Source organism: Oncorhynchus mykiss, chromosome 21, assembly GCF_057628025.1.
Source record: "Oncorhynchus mykiss isolate SJ-2025 chromosome 21, ASM5762802v1, whole genome shotgun sequence".
Lineage (NCBI taxonomy): Eukaryota > Metazoa > Chordata > Actinopteri > Salmoniformes > Salmonidae > Oncorhynchus > Oncorhynchus mykiss.
In genome coordinates this window covers 19,877,392-19,896,475 of record NC_143042.1, presented here as the reverse complement: position 1 = coordinate 19,896,475, position 19,084 = coordinate 19,877,392, and the positions used below count along the sequence as shown (strand labels likewise).

Genomic DNA, 19,084 nt, shown 5'->3' with positions numbered 1-19,084 from the left:
TAGAATGGGCCTCTGTACGCCTATGTAGATATTCCATTAAAAATCTGCCGTTTCCAGCAACAATAGTCATTTACAACATTAACATTGTCTATACTGTATTTCTGATCAATTTGATGTTATTTTAATGAACCCAAAAAAAATGTTTTTCTTTAAAAAAATAACGACATTTCTAAGTGACCTCAAACTTTTGAACTGTATTTTTTTATGATTCCAACAGTTGTCCCAAGTGTTTTGATCTATATTGCAAACACAATATTTGGCAAAAAAACTATTTGCAATTAGATTTTTTGCGCATATCGTGCAGCTCTAGCATGTGTGTTTGCATTGTACAGTTTACCAGTTCTACAGGAATGACTATGACTCCCTCTAAAGCAAAGCATAGCAACAAAATATGCCTATTGAGAACTGCCATAGCTCTGAATTTACAGTGCATTCGGAAAGCATTCAACCCCTGAACTTTTTCCACATTTTGTTATTCTAAAATTGATTATATTAAATTGTCAAACACAATGACAAAGCAAAAACTGTTTTTTAGAAATGTTTGCTAATTAATATATATATATTTTTAAAGGCAAATAATCACAAGTATTCAGACCCTTTACTCTACTTTGTTGAAGCACCATTGGCAGCGATTACAGCCTCGAGTCTTCTTAGGTATGATGCTACAAGCTTGGCACACCTGTATTTGGGGCATTTCTCCCATTCTTCTCTGCAGATCCTCTCAAGCTCTATCAGGTTGGATGGGGAGCATCGCTGCACAGCTATTTTCAGGTCTCTGATGTTAGATCAGGTTCAAGTCCGGGCTCTAGCTGGGCCACTCAAGGACATTCAGAGACTTGTCCCGAAGCCACTCTTGTGTTGTCCTGGCTGTGTGCTTAGGGTCGTTTTCTTGTTGAAAGGTGAACCGGAGGTCCTGAGCGCTCTGGAGCAGGTTTTCATCAAGGATCTCTCTGTACTTTGCTCTGTTCATCTTTCCCTCGATCCTGACTAGTCTCCTAGTCCCTGCCGCTGAAAAACATCCCCACAGCATGCTGCTGCTGTCACCACGCTTCACCGTAGGGATGACGGCAGGTTTCTTCCAGATGTGACATCGGCTGTTACTGTGACCGTATTACCGCCAGACCAGCAGTCACGAGTCATGATAGCAGTCAAATTCCACGTGACCGTTTAGTCACTGTAATTAGGCTTCTATCAAGCTCTGATGCTGCTGATGGTCATTAGTAACCTACAAAACGTGCTAATTGCCTGGTACTCAACACTATATTGTCCCTCTAATCACTCTGACATTAATGCGCATATCTAATCAGAAATCTAATCAAACACTTCATGAGAGCCCATGAGCTCATGTTGCTAGTGGTTGTATTAATTTGGGATCTATCCCATCCCAGAACTGTCCCAGACTATGTTTGTAATATTTCCTTCTCGCACAGAATATAATAGGTTGACTTTTATACTATGGGGGATAGTAGATTGACAAAGGCTAGAAGTTTTGCTGTTCGTTAGGCAAACACATCTTGTTGGCTGATGAAAAGTAAAATGTGGACAGTTCTTCCAATATCTTCAATATGTACCTCGGAATTGGATAAGGCGCGTGCAGATGCGTCCCCGATGTGTCTGTCTTCACTTGTAGCCTGTAAGAAAGACCAGATCACGTGACGGAGAGCCATTTCAGTGAGAGGTGTTGTGTCTTTGGCTATGCCGGATTAAGTGATATGACATGCTATTCTATAAAATAATTTCTCTGTAATTAATATTACCTGATTAAGCTAATCAGGTAAATGTAATTAACTAGAAAGTCGGGGCACCACAAAATAATGTTTATAGAGCTGTTATCTTCCAAATAAACTCAAAGACCTGGTAATATTTTACCTCAATAGCAGTCAATTTTTAATCGTCACTTTATTTAGTCTCATCTGAAAGTTGTAAATTCTTGGTTCACAAAACCTGGCTAACAAGTTGAATCAGCAATACAAAATTTGGTTTAATTATTTATTTACTAAATAATCACACAGAATTACATCTACACAGAATGGATCATACATTGATTATAAAATGTCAAAAGGAAAACGTCCCTAGCGGACAGAACAGATGCTACTTAATATGTTTACATACCCTACATTATCCATCTCATATGGATATGTATATACTGTACTCTATCATCTACTGCATCTTTATGTAATACGTGTATCACTAGCCACTTTAAACTATGCCACTTTGTTTACATACCCTACACTACTCATCTCATATGCATATACTGTACTCGATACCATCTACTGCATCTTGCCTATGCCATTCTGTACCATCACTCATTCATATCTTTATGTACATATTCTTTATCCGTTTACACTTGTGTGTATAAGGCAGTAGTTTTGGAATTGTTAGGTTAGATTACTCATTGGTTATTACTGCATTGTTGGAACTAGAAGCACAAGCATTTCGCTGCACTCGCATTAACATCTGCTAACCATGTGTCTGTGACAGATACATTTGATTTGACGGCTGGTTACACAAAGAAAGGGGGTTGGGTTTTGAATGAAAGAGCGGGAAGACTGAGGAACAAAAAGATTTTGTCTCTCTATCGTAGGCAGCTATGCTATCGTAAATACAGTATCTTATGCATTCTAAATAACCGCCTATTTAAAAAAGGAAAATGCAATAAATATTTACTATGAGCTGCGCTTCGGTAGATTGGTCGTAGATAGAAGGCGGGGTGGTCCAGCATGGATCTCTGAAGAATGTCTAGTGGTGAACTGGAACGTGGTAGAATGGATACTCTGTCCGTCCTCTCCTAGCCCACGTTTAGCGGGTGGAGAGGGTATCACTTCTTTAGTGAATAAAAGTTCAAAGTTCATACCAAGTTGCCATACTTTTATGCTCATGCTATATTCTGGCTGGTATCGTCGAAATTCATCCTGCTGGCGTGTAGGTTGTCACCTTCACGTTGCGATTCAATGCTGATTTGGTTGCGATTCAGTGCTAGGTTCGTTCAACCAGAGCCCACGCTGAGGTTGGCTTAGCTCTGTAGGTGATCTTGTCCTTTCAACGTGGGGACCGCAAGTCTGCACGTCCTTGGAACAGAAAGTTGAATTTTCGTCAACGGGTTTATATAGTGGTGAAAGAAGGGCGTGTTTCATAGTTTACAGCCAAAGTCTGTTCCCTAGGGCGGGGCCTCTGAGTGAGTAGAGTTTCTCTATGACAAACCTTTCTCTCATTTAAGAAGCTAAAATTACATTGAATCTTCACAGTTTCATATTTAAACATTTAAATTGCACAACAATTCCACGTGAATCACGTGAACTAGAATGTGTAGACTTTCCAAGATACTACTAATGACAGGATGACAAACTGTAATGTCTCAGACAACAACTGATCTGAGATCATATTCATTAAGTACCCATGCATATGTTCAACTGGTGGATTACCAAAATATGGTTCCGTTTCCCACCTTTCGATGTTACCAGACTCTCTATGTTACAAAAGGCTTTACAAGAGTCAACTCCATAAAGTAGAGAGAGAAAAGGGGAAAGGTATTTATGGGGGTCATAAATCTCCCCCAACAGGCCAACATCATGACAGTGGTGCTTTGGGGCATGCAGCCGGGAGAGTAGAATAGTAATGATAATATTCAGCCCAAGGGCACAACGGTCACTGGCCGCAAGAGGCATGGTTTTTCAGGGGGGCATTACGGCCACACAAAGGGATGCCGCGGGGAAATTGGAAGCATTATCAAGTGCTTATCAAATTGCGATTGAGAAACTAATGCAGTGTGTACAGCCTGTGCAAAAAAAAAACAAGCGGAGCTCATACCTTTCATGCAACTTTTTTCAAATCATCATTAGAGTCACATCAAGCAGCCTTACAATGTATTAAAAATCAAAACATATATCCAAACGTTTTTTTTAGAACAACTAAAGTTACTTTAATAACTCTAAATTAAGAATATAGGAATAGCTATTTTTTTGTTAACTGCTCAACACAGAATAGCCGTATGTGCGCACTCAAATCTTTTGGAGAAAATATCCTTCCTATTTTATTCAGCTATGTTCAATTATATTCTTCATACTATAAAATAATGCCATGAAATAGTTAAGCAAATCCTGTCTGCTAAATGAACTAGTGTAGCCCACAGCCATATGGCATAGCCACATCAGGACCTAACATAAGGACAACTCAGTATGCTATTCTGTTCTTCTGAAATAGACCACATTTTCTTTGTATAATGTTTCTTAGGACCTGTCTAAAATAAATCATGGATTTATTGTGATGGTGTAAGCTATACTAAATTGATTTATTATACTTTTTTTAAATGTAGATGTTCCAAAGGTCTGCATCAGTGGCTTGTAGGCTATGCGTGCAAGACAGGAGATGCTACATGTGTTTGTTAATTAACAGTCAATTACCATGACAGTTATTTGCTTGACAATCACCGGCTGACTACATTTCATGACCACCACAGCCCTAGATGTGATGCTTGGCATTCAGGCCAAAGAGTTTAATCTTGGTTTCATCAGACCATCAGAGAATCTTGTTCCTCATGGTCTGAGAGTCCTTTTGGAAGCCTTTTGGCAAACTCTGTCATGTGCCTTGTGGCATCCCTCTGGCCACTCTACCATAAAGGCCTGATTGGTGGAGTGCTGCAGAGATGGTTTCCCTTCTAGAGGGTTCTCCCATCTCCACAGAAGAACTCTGGAGCTCTGTCAGAGTCACCATCAGGTTCTTGGTCACCTCCCTGACCAAGGCTCTTCTGCCCCGATTGCTCAGTTTGTTATTTAATACTTTTTGGAATAAGGCTGTAACGTGGCAAAATGTGGAAAAAGTCAAGGGGTCTGAATACTTTGTGAATGCACTGTATATTCCCTACAGGCTGCATCTAATCTAACCTGGTCATGTTGCCAGATATTCTTCATGAATGAGCAAACTCCTTTGTCATTCAAAGTGTCATTAAAATCAACAAAAGAGTAAGATAAAACAAGCAAATCTGGCAACCAGGCTAGTGTGACTAATGGATTGAGGGCAATTATGTCTGTCCTATCAGACAGGTGTATAATACCTGATGATTGGCCAAAATCCCCTAGGGTTCACCTACCATTACCATAGGCACATTTGCCGAGTTCGGTCTTCAAGAGAGTGCAAACACACAGACTGGCATGGTGACAAAGAGAGGGAGAAAGACACAAAAAGGGAGAGTGTGTGTGTGTGAGTGAGAGAGAGGGCGACAGAGAGAATTTTGAATTTAAAAATCGACCTTTGGCACAATTCCGAGATGTCTTCCATCAATGCAGTGACACTGGCACCAGCGGAAAACACCCTCCGAAGAAAACCATATGTGCTCTGATGCCTCGAAGTTGAGAGAGACAGCTCCTCTTTCATTTAGCCATTTCCTGGCAAAATATAACATCATTATCCTCTGCCTGACATTGACATCCCAATTTCAGTACTGAAATCTAGCCAATCTGTGGAATGTGAATCCTAATGACTGTGTTCCAGAGCTTATGTGGAGGAAATAGCCATTACTGAACACAGGCTTGAAAGCTGCATCTTGATGGTGTCATGTCGATCTGTGGAGCTAGTGCCACTTAGGCTACAGACACACTAGAGCAGTGGGCTACAGGCCTACCAAAACCGGCCCGCGAGTGATTTTTTGGGGGGGGTAAAAAAAAAGAAAGAAAATACTGCAAAATCACCAGGAATTCAGCAAAAAAAACAAAAAAAAAATTACTGAAAGAATAAACATTTTGTTTTCGAAATGATCGTTTCCGGATTTGACCATATTAATGACCCAAGGCTCGTATTTCTGTGTGTTATTATAATTAAGTCTATGATTTGATATAGCAGTCTGACTGAGCGGTGGTAGGCAGCAGCAGGCTCGTAAGCATTCATTCAAACAGCACTTTACTGCGTTTGCCAGCAGCTCTTCGCAATGCTTCAAGCATTGCGCTGTTTATGACTTCAAACCTATCAACTCTCCTCTCGAGATTAGGCTGGCAATACTAAAGTATCTATTAGAACATCCAATAGTCAAAGGTATATGAAATACAAATGGTATAGCGAGAAATAGTCCTATAATAACTACATCCTAAAACTTCTTACCTGGAAATATTGAAGACTCATGTTAAAAGGAACCACCAGCTTTCAAATGTTATCATGTTCTGAGCAAGGAACTGAAACGTTAGCTTTCTTACATGGCACATATTGCACTTTTACTTTCTTCTCCAACACTTTGTTTTTGCATTATTTAAACCAAATTGAACATGTTTCATTATTTATTTGAGACACATTTTATTTTATTGATGTATTATATTAAGTTAAAAGTGTTCATTGTTCATTCAGTATTGTTGTAATTGGCATTATTACAAATATATATATAAAAATCTGCCGATTAATTGGTATTGGCTTTTTTTGGTCCTCCAATAATTGGTATCGGTGTCGGAAAATCTTAATCGGTCGACCTCTAAAAGAGAGGGGTTGATAGAGAGAATGTTGAGAGAGAAAGGTGGATACAGAGAGAAATAGAAAGTGTTAGAGCCATGCAGCCAGAGAAGAGGGAGGGAGGGTGGGCGAGGTGAGTAGGAAGGGCTATTAGTGCTCAGAGACGGAGCGAGTGAGAGTGGGAGAGGGAAAGAGGCGAGAGAGCGCAGCACAGCCAGAGAGCAGAACAGTGGTCTCTCTACTCCAGCCTGGATCCTTACACACTTCTCATTGAGACCAGTCCCGGGAAACAGACCCTGAGGACTTAACTACACCATCTTACCCATCACACACAGCCAGAGACCGACTCAGCAGCTTCTGGTCCTTTCCTCTCTCTATCTCTTCCTCCGTCACTCTACCTGGGAGAGAGTGTTCCACCTGGCTATCTATGCTGACAGTGCTATGAGGTAGAGGACGGACACACGACTACCTCAAGAGGACAAGGTAAACATCTATCACTGCACTGATTCCTCCATTCTCTGTTACAATTGCACGCTTGATATCGAATGTCAGTCTGTACACTGACGCAAATAAATGCATTTCAGATGCGTTCAAAAACAAACTCAAAATGACAACAGTAATGACTTAATTTCTTGACAAAACCACTATCATTTTCTACCTCTGCTTAACCGTGAGGAACGGCTGTCAAAACGCCACCATACTGTACAGTATGTGCACACTAATCAGCAGAGTTCAAAAGAACAACTGGAGCAAAAAGCCTGCAGTCTTCTCACTTGCATTGTACCAACAGACAAAGAACCACCAGCCGTGTGCGCTCACTGCATGTACAGTACCATAGCGCTCTAGCACAGTCTCTGCCTGTCTGCTCCTCCAGCCTACAGTCAAACAGTAGAGAGATAACTTGACCAACAGAGCACAGTCTCATCCAAAGGGATTATATTTCCGCTCCCTCTCCTGCCTGCCCACTTACTCAACGCTCTGCTGCTAATGTTAAGCATCACTTATGAGCGCGGCGTCTCTGAAGCCTTGCTCTTAGCGCGGTGCAAACACACCGCTCTCATAACAGCCTGAGCCTTCCACTCATCTCCCACACGTAGAGAGACACACACGTAGACACACACACCAAATACACCTTCTCAGAGTGCTCTGTGAACTGTCATGCGTGCAAGTGAATAACTGAAAGCCAGGGGCTTCACCTCTGTGTGCAGTGCCACGGTGTGAAATTACAGAAACCAAACCACATGCTCGGTGTCATACGGATCCCACACTGTCATGTTCCGTGTCATACGGATCCCACACTGTCATGTTCCGTGTCATAACGATCATACACTGTCATGTTCCGTGTCATAACGATCATACACTGTCATGTTCCGTGTCATACGGATCCTACACTGTCATGTTCCATGTCATACGGATCATGCAGTGTTATATAGCACTACCACACTCTGGCCCTCTCGAGCTTCTGTTCACACACAGCCAAACAGCCACAGCAAGAGATGAAGACAGAGATGAAGACAGAGAGATGAAGAGCAAGAGAGAGAGCGAGCAACAGGGAGAGAACGAGCAAGAGGGAGAGAGTGAGCAAGAGGGAGAGAGCGAGCAAGAGAGAGAGAGCGAGCAAGTGAGTGAGATGACAGAGGAGGGAGGAAGCCTGCACAAAGGACCAGTTCAAAGACTGAGGGCTCATTTGTCAAACAAACGCATGACAGAGACTTCAGTATCAAGAACAGCAGATGGCCTTGAATAGCCAACGGTATAATAAGTAAGACATCCACTATGAATCAAACAAGAGATAGAACACCTCTCTCTTTATGTCTCTTCATCCCTCTCCATCCCCTTTTCTTGGGGGGGAAGATAATTTAGTCAATAAAAACCTGATTAGGGGTTATTAACAAAACACTATAACAGACAGGCAGATCTATCACTGGGTTAACTTAACGTACAGTTACTGTTACTGATACAGCTCAACAGACTGTCTGGATAATGATCATTTGGGTCTGATATGTCATGACACACTTTCTTCTCATTCATTATCCTCCTATCATTTACGTCTCTTCCTCTCTCCATCTTTTCTTTTTGTTCTCCAGGGCGACGATTGAGGGAGGAAAAATAAACAGAAGGATGATGACGTCGTCCCCTGATTTGTCCCCCTCTCTGACTATGATAGAAAGAGAGAGAGAACGCACCAAATGCCACATAGGTGGCGGCCCAGTGTTCTAATATATTCTCCTCTATCTCTCCAAAGTAGCTAATGACCTTCCTCCCAGCCTGGTCTGAATTTGTACAAGGTGCCGCAGCACTGAGGTGATCCTGCCTCACTCCAGTGGAATTACAAGGTGTGAGGAGAAGGAAAAGGCCATTGACCTTTGCTCCGCTCTCTGGAAGGTGATGGAGGGGTGTTTCTGAAGGGTGGGGGGGGGATAAGTACAGAAGGAAGAGGGGAGGACAGTTGAGTATCAGCCAGGCACTGCTCTGCCTCTGTTAAGATCCAAGGAGGACTACAGATCAAATAACAAAGAACAACGAGCAGCTGCCTAAAAGAAACCATTCATTTAGTAAAACACGTGGATGGACGCTACAATGCACATCCTCTCCCTACCCACTGCGGACGATCAGTGAATGTGTTTCTGCGTTTAATGAATCCTCAGTGCTTCTCCCTAACCGGAATACAGTGTTTTGATTGGATGTACGAGAGCACAGACCCGTCCTCTGTGATCCATCACTGTTGTTTGCAGCCTCTGGGGTAAAACAAAATCGAGAAATGTTTTGAAGGTGGACTGCTTTTTCTCTCTCATGGTGGAGCTGAATTTGAAATAGAAAAAGGAAGGATTCAAGAAACACAGTTTCAGCTTGCTCCAACTGCACTCATCGGCACCATAATCTCTCCGTTATTTTGACAAAGGGCTGCACCGTTAGGATTAAACCTGCGCCAAGTGGAGATTCCTGCTGCTACTACATAGGTATTATGATTACCACTACTACTACAGAACTATGGTTGGAGCTTTATGATTTCCTATTGAGGCCTCAGCAAGTCGGCTCTGGCTGGTTCATGGACTCTTGAAGGGGAGACGGCACACGAGGGAGGGGTGAGTACAGTGCGTCTGCAATATGATTGCTTACGGAGCCACAAAAGGACAGTCTTTTTCGACAGTCCTTCTCTGGACAGAAAACGGTTATATCTAGACATAAAAGCAAAGCAAGGACATGAATTACTGAAATACCTAAGGACATGGACACATTTGATCAAAGTAGCCACAAAACACAACTCTAAACCTAATGTAACAACAAAACACTGACATGACTATTAGTTCCAGTCAGCAAAGAATTTAACACTTGATAAAGGTGTCAGCAATGAAGTAATAAAGGCAGAATAAAGAGTACTCATTTGTCATTCTCTTTCCACAAAGAGAAAAACTTATCATGCACAGCAGAAAAACATTTTGTTTAAAAGCACAACGGAAAGCTGCGGAAGTTGGCTCTTTGACTTATAATTGACACCTTTTGAAAGATTCCATCAAGATGACAAAACGAGTTTGTGATTGAAACTTCCACACTCGAAAAGGTTCACACGTCGGCCACATTTCACACTGAATGGAATCGCAGTGAGGTAAAAATACACTCAGACGAAGTCCCAGACACCAAAACAGACAGATGGACAGTTAAAAAGAATAGAAATAGCCTATTCTTCACTGTTGTATGCTCCCATATAACCTAGTTTCAACTTCCTGAAGATACAGGAGATGACAATGAGACACATAAGACATAGATGAGAGGAAGTCAAGAGTCATGTATGCTATACACTTTTGTGGTGAAACACAACACCTTTATCCCCCCCATATATATGTTAATGCAATCAGTCCCGGTTCTGATCTCTCTCCTTTCCCTCCGCTCTCTGTGTCACCACGTCTCTCTAGGATAATGCATACCCCTCCTGTGCTGAACTCAGAAGCCGCCATGAGCAACGTTACTGTCCTCGACACCTCGGAACCCTCTGACCTTGATATGACCCAGTCTGCCGCCCCCTACCCCGTCAGCTTCCAGGTACACCCTCACATCACGTCTATTTTCTTTACAACTTAGTTCCACGTCAGTTATCGTGATTAAAGCAGTTAGCACAGAAAATCTATTTTCACGATAAAAGCAGATTTCACGATTAAAGTCTACAGTTGAAGTGGGAAGTTTACATACACCTTAGCCAAATACATTTAATCTCAGTTTCACAATTCCTGACATATTATCCTAGTAAAAATTACATTTTAGGTAAGTTAGGATCACCACTTTATTTTAAGAATGTGAAATGTCAGAATAATAGTAGAGAGAATTATTTATTTCAGCTTGTATTTCTTTCATCACATTCCCAGTGGGTCAGAAGTTTACATACACTCAATTAGTATTTGGTAGCATTGCCTTTATATTGTTTAACTTCAAACGTTTCAGGTAGCCTTCCACAAGCTTCCCACAATAAGTTGGGTGAATTTTGGCCCATTCCTCCTGACAGAGCTGGTGTAACCGAGTCAGGTTTGTAGGCCTCCTTGCTTGCACACACTTTTTCCAGTTCTGCCCAACAAATTATCTATGGGATTGAGGTCAGGGCTTTGTGATGGCCACTCCAATACCTCGACTTTGTTGTCCTTAAGCCATTTTCCCACAACTTTGGAAGTATGCTTGGGGTTATTGTCCATTTGGAAGACCCATTTGAGACCAAGCTTTAACTTCCTGACTGATGTCTTGAGATGTTGTTCAATATATCCACATAATTCTCTTTCCTCATGATGCCATCTATTTTGTGAAGTGTTCCAGTCCCTCTTGCAGCAAAGCACCCCCACAACATGATGCTGCCACCCCCGTGCTTCACGGTTCGGATGGTGTTCTTCAGCTTGCAAATTCTTCCTCCAAACATAACGATGGTCATTAATGGCCAAACAGTTCTATTTTTGTTTCATCAGAGGACATTTCTCCAAAAAGTACCATCTTTGTCACCATGTGCAGTTGCAAACCGTAGTCTGGCTTTTTTTATGGCGGTTTTGGAGCAGTGGCTTCTTCCTTGCTGAGCGGCCTTTCAGGTTATGTCGGTATAGGACTTGTTTTACTGTGGATATAGATACTTTTGTACCTGTTTCCTCCAGCATCTTCACAAAGTCCTTTGCTGTTGTTCTGGGATTGATTTGCACTTTTCACAACAAAGTACGTTAATCTCGAAGAGACAGAACGCGTTTTCTTTTTGAGCGGTATGACAGCTGCTTGGTCCCATGGTGTTTATACTTGCGTAATATTGTTTGTACAGATGAACGTGGTATCTTCAGGCGATTGGAAATTGCTCCCAAGGATGAACCAGACTAGTGGAGGTCTACAATAGTTTTTCTGAGGTCTTGGCTGATTTCTTTTGATTTTCCCATGATGTCAAGCCAAGAGGCACTGAGTTTGAAGGTAAGCCTTGAAATACATCCACAGGTACACCTCCAATTTACTCAAATGATGTCAATAAGCCTATCAGAAGCTTCTAAAGCCATTACATCATTTTCTGGAATTTTCCAAGCTGTTTAAAGGCACAGTCAACTTAGCGTATGTAAACCCCTGACACACTGAAATTATAAGTGAAATAATCGGTCTGTAAACAATTGTTGGAAAAATGACTTTTGTCATTCAAAGTAGATGTCCTAACCGACTTGCCAAAACTCTAGTTTGTTAACAAGAAATTTGTGGAGTGGTTGAAAAACGAGTTTCAATGACTCCAACTTAAGTGTATGTAAACTTCCGACTTAACCAATTTCATTGCGATATACAGTTTATCATGATACAAGCAGATATTACAATACTATTATTGTGATAGCATTTAGTTTTATGATAATTATACTATTATCCTCCAGGTGTCGCTGACAGGGTTCCTGCTGCTGGAGATCGTGCTGGGCCTAAGCAGTAACCTGACAGTGCTGGTCCTCTACTGCATGAAGCAGAACCTCATCACCTCCGTGTCCAACATCGTTACCATGAATCTCCACGTCCTAGACGTACTAGTGAGTGTCAGTATTTGATGTTTCCATTAGGCACGGGCCTCGGATCAGTGAAAATACAAACTTTAACCATTGGGAGGGAGAACACAAAACTGACCTGAGATCAATGTGTGGGGAAAATTCCAGTGAGTGTCTAAGATGAGATGATTGCAGTGCAATTGGTCTGTGACAAATTTCAAGATCATTCAGGAAGCAGGCCATATCTTCTGTAGAAGGAGACAAATTTAACTAATAATAATAATAATCTTTATCCGTATTTATCTCTCTGGTTCCAGGTGTGTGTGTCTTGCATCCCTCTGACTGCCGTGGTAATACTCCTCCCCCTAGAGGCTGATACAGCGCTGGTCTGCTGCTTCCACGAGGCCTGTGTCTCCTTCGCTAGCGTAGCCACTGCCTCGAACGTGCTAGCCATCACTGTCGACCGCTACGACATCTCAGTGCGTCCAGCCAACCGCATGCTAACAATGGGCCGCGCCGTGGCTCTGCTGGGCTTCATTTGGGCTATGTCCTTCTTCAGTTTCCTGGTCCCCTTCATGGAGGTGGGCTTCTTCAGCGATTTTGGCTCCGAGTTCGTCAACCAGACTGCAGTTGCCTCTGTGGTCCATACTAATGAGTACTACACAGAGCTGGGGCTGTACTACCACCTCTTGGCTCAGATCCCCATCTTCTTCTTCACAGCCGTAGTCATGCTGGTGACCTACTACAAGATACTCCAGGCACTGAACATCCGCATCGGGACGCGCTTCCAACACAACCAGCCCAAGAAGAAGCCCCGCAAGAAGAAGACCATCTCCTTGACCACTGCAACGCAGGTGGAATCTACAGATGCGTCCCAGGGCAGCGGGGCGGTCAGAGGGGGCGGAAACCCACCTGCTGTCCTGTCCATGCGGACCTCCGTCTCTGTCCTCATGGCTCTGCGCAGGGCCGTTAAACGCCACCGGGAACGGCGGGAGAGGCAGAAACGCGTCTTCAGGATGTCCCTACTCATCATCTCCACCTTCCTGCTCTGCTGGACTCCCATCACAGTCCTCAACACGGTCATCCTCAGCGCAGGGCCCTCAGACTTCACGGTCAAGTTGCGGTTGGGTTTCCTGGTCATGGCCTACGGGACGACCATCTTCCACCCGCTGCTCTACGCCTTCACCAGGCAGAAGTTCCAGAAGGTGTTGAAGAGCAAGATGAAGAGGGTGGTGTCCGTGGTGGAGGCTGAGCCCATGCCCAACAACGTGGTCATTCACAACTCCTGGATCGACCCCAAGAGGAACAACAAAAAAGTCACCTTTGAGGAGACTGAGGTCAGGCAGAAGTGTCTATCTTCCCAGGATCTGGAATCAAACAACATCGTCTGTCTTCCATGATAAGGCTATAGTGCATTGTGAAGATTGGCGCGGCTTGGGGGCAGTTAAGTCGAAAGACATACCTCTCAACAGAGGTGGCAGAGTGGGATAACTTGGAATAAGCTATTGTCCATCTTCAGAGAAAGTGGAATAAAGAGAATTTCTGAGAAGCCATTGAATATCTGCATGGCTAGAGGGAGTTGGTAGACATGAGTCTGAGCCAAGGTCAAGATAGAAAAGCTTCGGTTCAGAAGATGCAGAATAAGACCATGTGGATTATGAGGACGTGAAATAAGAATAAAATGGAATAAGCAACGGACACATACAGGGTGACAAAACATTATCAGGAACCGACTCATTTTAAAAAGGGAAACCACTTATCCAAAGCAGCAATGTAAATGAAAGTGTTTCACCTGTATAGTTACCCTAAAGGGGATAATTTATTACTATTTATTGGAAGAGGTTGATGCGGTGTCAAGGACAATTTAAACAAAGTACTGTACCTACTGCATGGTGGTGTTATAGCCCGTAACATAATTATTGTGTATAGTCAGTCATGTACAGTGTATAGAATAAATATATGTTTACAACACAAAGGAAAGATTCACCCATTTTGAATGTTATATCGTATTGTGCATCTCTGAGCTATGAACAATGATGCAAAATGCGTCATACTGTATTTCTGCCTGCTTGAATAGCCTTTTAGCTCAGATACACATGAAAACAAGTGACCCCTGGAATCGATAGAACATAGACAAATATGATATAACATTTAAAATAGGTGACTTTTTCTTTTAAGCACTAAGTATTTGTCCTTTTATAATAAATAACGTGAAAAAAAGTTTAGAGGCCATTCTGTTGGGTATTCTGGTTAAAGGGCCTTCTGTCACATATTCCCCACTTCACTATGCTTTTGTAAACTTGGCCACTAAGGCACAGATGACATCAAGTCAGTGTAGCGCCACAAATATTTACAGGTGAAATTCCACTTCCCCCTTTCCTGTCCTCTGAGAGTCTCTTTCCATGTGCCTGTTATATGTGTGATTTAGTGGAAGATGGAGGGACAGAAACAGAGGCAAGCAGCACTTTACAACCTAAGCGAGAGGCTGCAATCTGAATCACAATCACAGCATTACTAAGACATGACCTTATGATTTCAACACATAATCAGCGCCTGTAGCCTAACCATCCTGAGATGACTCCAGCTGCTCTACCGGCCGTAACACAGCTGTTATGCTACTTCTCTTATTATCTAGCCACAGGCCGGGGTGAAGAGAACAGCATGGCTGCCAAAACTGAAGCCTGCTTCCTTTCATAATCACACTGAGGCCAACCAGCAAATCAATCTGTATTTTCTGGTTGGAGTTGGAGGACACAGAGTGAGCGAGTGACTGAGGACTCGGACCTACTGCAGTCCATAGCGCTTAGCAAAGCTGGGGCAAGTGGGCGGGGAGAATTCTGAAGTGGTCTAGTCACGGGCTATGTGGTGTTGATACAACACTCGCCACAACACTTGCCCTTGCCTCTCTCCCACGCTTGATGCCTTGTGATTACCAAGGCTAGGACTGCTAGCTAAATCATAAAGGCTGACTGTGGCAGGCGATGCATCACAATCACTCTCCCTCCCCGCCGCCATCATGACACGGGAAGGTCAAGGTGGTTTACCCTATTCTATTCTGTGTCAGAGATACGGTCACGCACGCACGCACGCACGCACACACACACACACACACACACACACCAATGCACTGTACCTAGCAATCTCTTCAGCTGAGAGAGGGCATCTAGATGCTAGGAAGGGGAGGGGATGTGAGCGAGGGGAGAAATGTCTGGACACTTAAAGAATGACTCATATTCTGTAAAGCATTCAAGGTTAAAAACATTTAGTCTAAACTGCCATTCAAGATGTCCTTGCAATGTTTGTATTGGGCAAGTGTGTGTAAAATGTACATCCCTCTCATATCTCTCGGCCGATGAGATAATAGGGTACATTTCCTTTGAGGAATTCTTTTTTTGACCTACAGTGTGTGGGGTGTGGTCATATGCCATATCAGTCAAGGCACCATGTGAGGTCAGGAAGAGAAAGGCGTAAAAAAAACAAAAAAAAATAATTAAAAAAACTCTGGAACATTTTGGCTGGGCGTCAACCGCCCCACTCTGTAGAGGTCAGAGTGGCTCTATGCTTTGGGTATGGTATGCAGCCAAGCTTTCTGTTTTAGAACCCTCATCGAATGGCCCTCTGAGTCTCCTAAAAATCACTCTGTCTCCATGAGCATTTTAAGAGCTGGGGCACTTTGCTGACTGTTTGCCAGCAAGCAGCACTAAAGACAGGTTGGCGAAGTTGATTGAAGATCCATCTAACTGTTCATTACAGGTTGGCTCGCTCCTCAGGCGCCATTACCAAATGAACGCAAGAACCACTTGTCTACATGAAGTAAATGAGTAATGCATAGACAAACCAACACTTTAACACAATCTTCACAACTTGACTGATTGACTATGCCTACATAGAGGATGTGCACACTGCACAGGTTCACGAAAGTTAGATTCCAGGCTACATTTCATTGGTCGAAAACATCAAGCCTATTCTTTATATAGGCCTCGGCTATCGGTCTCTACATGAGTAGAGTGCAGAGGAGGATACATTGAACCGCTGTCCTCTCTGAAGTAGCAGAGTAATCTCGCCTGTCTAAGCGTTCAGTCTCACAGAACTCTGAGTCATCAGACCGGAGTGGAGCAGAAATCTATTCTAGAACGAAATGAAGAAAGATGAGCCTAGACAGAGGATGTCAAAACCACCAAACATTCTTCAGGAAATATAGACCTATCAGCATTGCCAGCTGGGGAGCCAAATGGAACTTACTGATAAGATTGGAACAGTTGGTTCAACCTCTCATGAATACTTCCTAGGGTGTTTGGTGACATCATCTTAATCCTGTATGTCATCCCGGGCGCTACCTGGAAAACTACTCAGAGTAGGCCTATCTGACTGAAATATCCGCCTCTGGTCCTCTGGACCACACCATTCCCCACCCTCTTAGCTCACTTACTGCACACCAGGCCCCCCTCTCTCTCTTCCATCTCTCACTCTCTCTCCTTACCTTTCCATCTATACAGTATCTCTCTCCTCTGTTCCCTCTAACAACACTCAGCCCAGGGTCGCACGTGGCTGATAAGAGGAGTGCTTTTGATCCCGGAGGCCCTGCGTTTTCTAGTGTTCTGGAGTGTTCTGTGTGACAGGGTTGTTATGTAAAAGGTTGTTGTGCATTTGTTATGTATGACCAAAAAAGGTCTAGCTCATATGAGGAGAGGTGTTTTGTGGTGCTGGGCCTCTCAATGGCTTAGCCAACTGCCAACTATACTTTGTCAATAAATTGAACACAATGAATTGTATTTCCATCCTTGTCCCCCTTTCTTCAATCTTCCCTCTCTTCTCTGTTATCCCTCCTTCCTTTCCTCCACTCCCATGTGAGTAGCCTCTGTCTGACTGACAGTCAGGACCATTGTGTCATTATAGCTGGTCTCTCGGGCTGGCTGCTGTGACTGACGGTTACCACAGTGACTGACACTTCATCCGCTCTGACTGACAGCCAGGGCTGTGGTCCCACAGCAGCGGAAACCAATAAAGCCGAGATATTAGAGGAAGACGACAGACACGACTGGATTAAAATTTGCCAAAGATAAGAATTGAGACAATGCAATACCACCAAATTATTGCTCGATGACGCCATATGCAGTCACATTGAAAATACAATGAACAAACATATAAACACAACATGTAAAGTGTTGGTCCCATGTTTCATGAGCTGAAATAAAAGATCCCTGAAATGTTCCATACGCACAAAAAGCTTTTCTCTCCAATGTTGTGCACACATTTGTTTACATCCCTGTTGGTGAGCATGTCTCCTTTGCCAAGATAATTAATCCACCTGACAGGTGTGGCATATCAAGAAGCTGACTAAACAGCATGATCACTACACATGTGCACCTTGTGCTGGGGACAATAAAAGGCCACTCTAAAATGGTCAGTTTTGTCACACAACACAATGCCATAGATGTCTTAAGTTTTGAGGGGGCGTGCAATAGGCATGCTGACAGCAGGAATGTCCACCAGAGCTGTTGCCAGATCATTTAATGTTAATTTCTCTACCATAAGCAACCTCAAACTTCGTTTTTAGAATTTGGCAGTACGTCCAACCGGCCTCACAACCGCAGACCACATGTATAACATCGTGTGGGCCAGCAGTATGCTGATGTCAACGTTGGTGGCGGTGGGGTTATGGTATGGGCAGGCATAAGCTACGGACAACAAACACAACTGCATTTTATCGATGGCAATTTGAATGCACAGAGATACCTTGACAGAAACCTTGAGGTCCATTCATCTGCCACCATCACTTAATGCTTCAGCATGATAATGCACGGCCAAATGTCGCAAGGATCTGTACACAATTCCTGGAAGCTGAAAATGTCCCAGTTCTGCCATGGCCTGCATACTCACCAGACACATCACCCATTGAGCATGTTTGGGATGCTCTGGATCGACATGTATGACAGAGTGTCCAGTTCCTGCCAATATCCAGCAACTTCACACAGCCATTGAAGAGGATTAGGACAACATTCCACAGGCCACAATCAACAGCCTGATCAACTCGAAGCGAAGGAGATGTGTCATACTGCATGAGGCAAATGGTGGTCACACCAGATACTGACTGGTTGTCTGATCCACACCCCTACTTTTTTTTTAAAGGTATCTGTGACTTATAGATTAATATCTGTATTCCCAGTCGTGAAATCCATAGAATTGGCGCTAATTCATTTATTTCAATTTATTGACTTCCTTCCTTATAGGATCTGTAACTCAGCCAAATCTTTGAAATTGTTGCATGTTGCGTTTACATTTTTGTTCAGTATAGTTTGTTTTCTATTATAAGTAGCAGATATCGAACGTTGTAGTAAATTTGGTCCAAGCCAAAGCCAATCCTACAACAGACGGCTACGCTACGCAGTCCAACATCAGTGCAAATAAAGGGAATAGGGATGTGGCTTTTGATTCCCTCCTCAACAACAGCAGGCTGCTCTCTCTGTGTCCCCTCCATCCCGCCACAGCATCCACTTCAATCACTTTATTACATTCGGCAGGTGGCTCTCCCCCCAGTCACCCCCCTTCTGCAGCCATCCATCCCTTGTTTACTCACTCTTGTTCTTTCTCCACCACCCATCCCCCATCGGATCACCTCGCCCTCTCCTCCTATTCAGTCTCTCCCTCTCCTCCCTCTCTCCTACCTGTTCAGTGTTCTCATCCCT

General features: G+C 43.3%; 2 protein-coding genes across 4 annotated transcripts in view; one reads left to right on the top strand and one right to left on the bottom strand.

Moving 5' to 3' along the window:
- The window catches only part of cog5 (component of oligomeric golgi complex 5), an 88,749-nt gene that overhangs the window by 56,776 nt on the left and 12,889 nt on the right, over positions 1 to 19,084 (bottom strand). The window lies entirely within an intron of this gene.
- LOC110500194 (G protein-coupled receptor 22) lies at positions 6,522 to 17,170 on the top strand. Of its 2 annotated transcripts, XM_021577403.3 has the most exons (5): positions 6,522 to 6,912; positions 8,517 to 9,515; positions 10,344 to 10,470; positions 12,297 to 12,443; positions 12,716 to 17,170. In XM_021577403.3, exons 3-5 carry the CDS (start codon positions 10,348 to 10,350, stop codon positions 13,796 to 13,798), a joined length of 1,353 nt encoding a protein of 450 aa, XP_021433078.1. In that variant the 5' UTR covers positions 6,522 to 6,912; positions 8,517 to 9,515; positions 10,344 to 10,347; the 3' UTR covers positions 13,799 to 17,170. The 2 variants fall into 2 exon arrangements, with proteins under 2 accessions (XP_021433078.1, XP_090070299.1); XM_090214173.1 differs by lacking the exons at positions 6,522 to 6,912; positions 8,517 to 9,515 and having other exon boundaries at positions 10,110 to 10,470.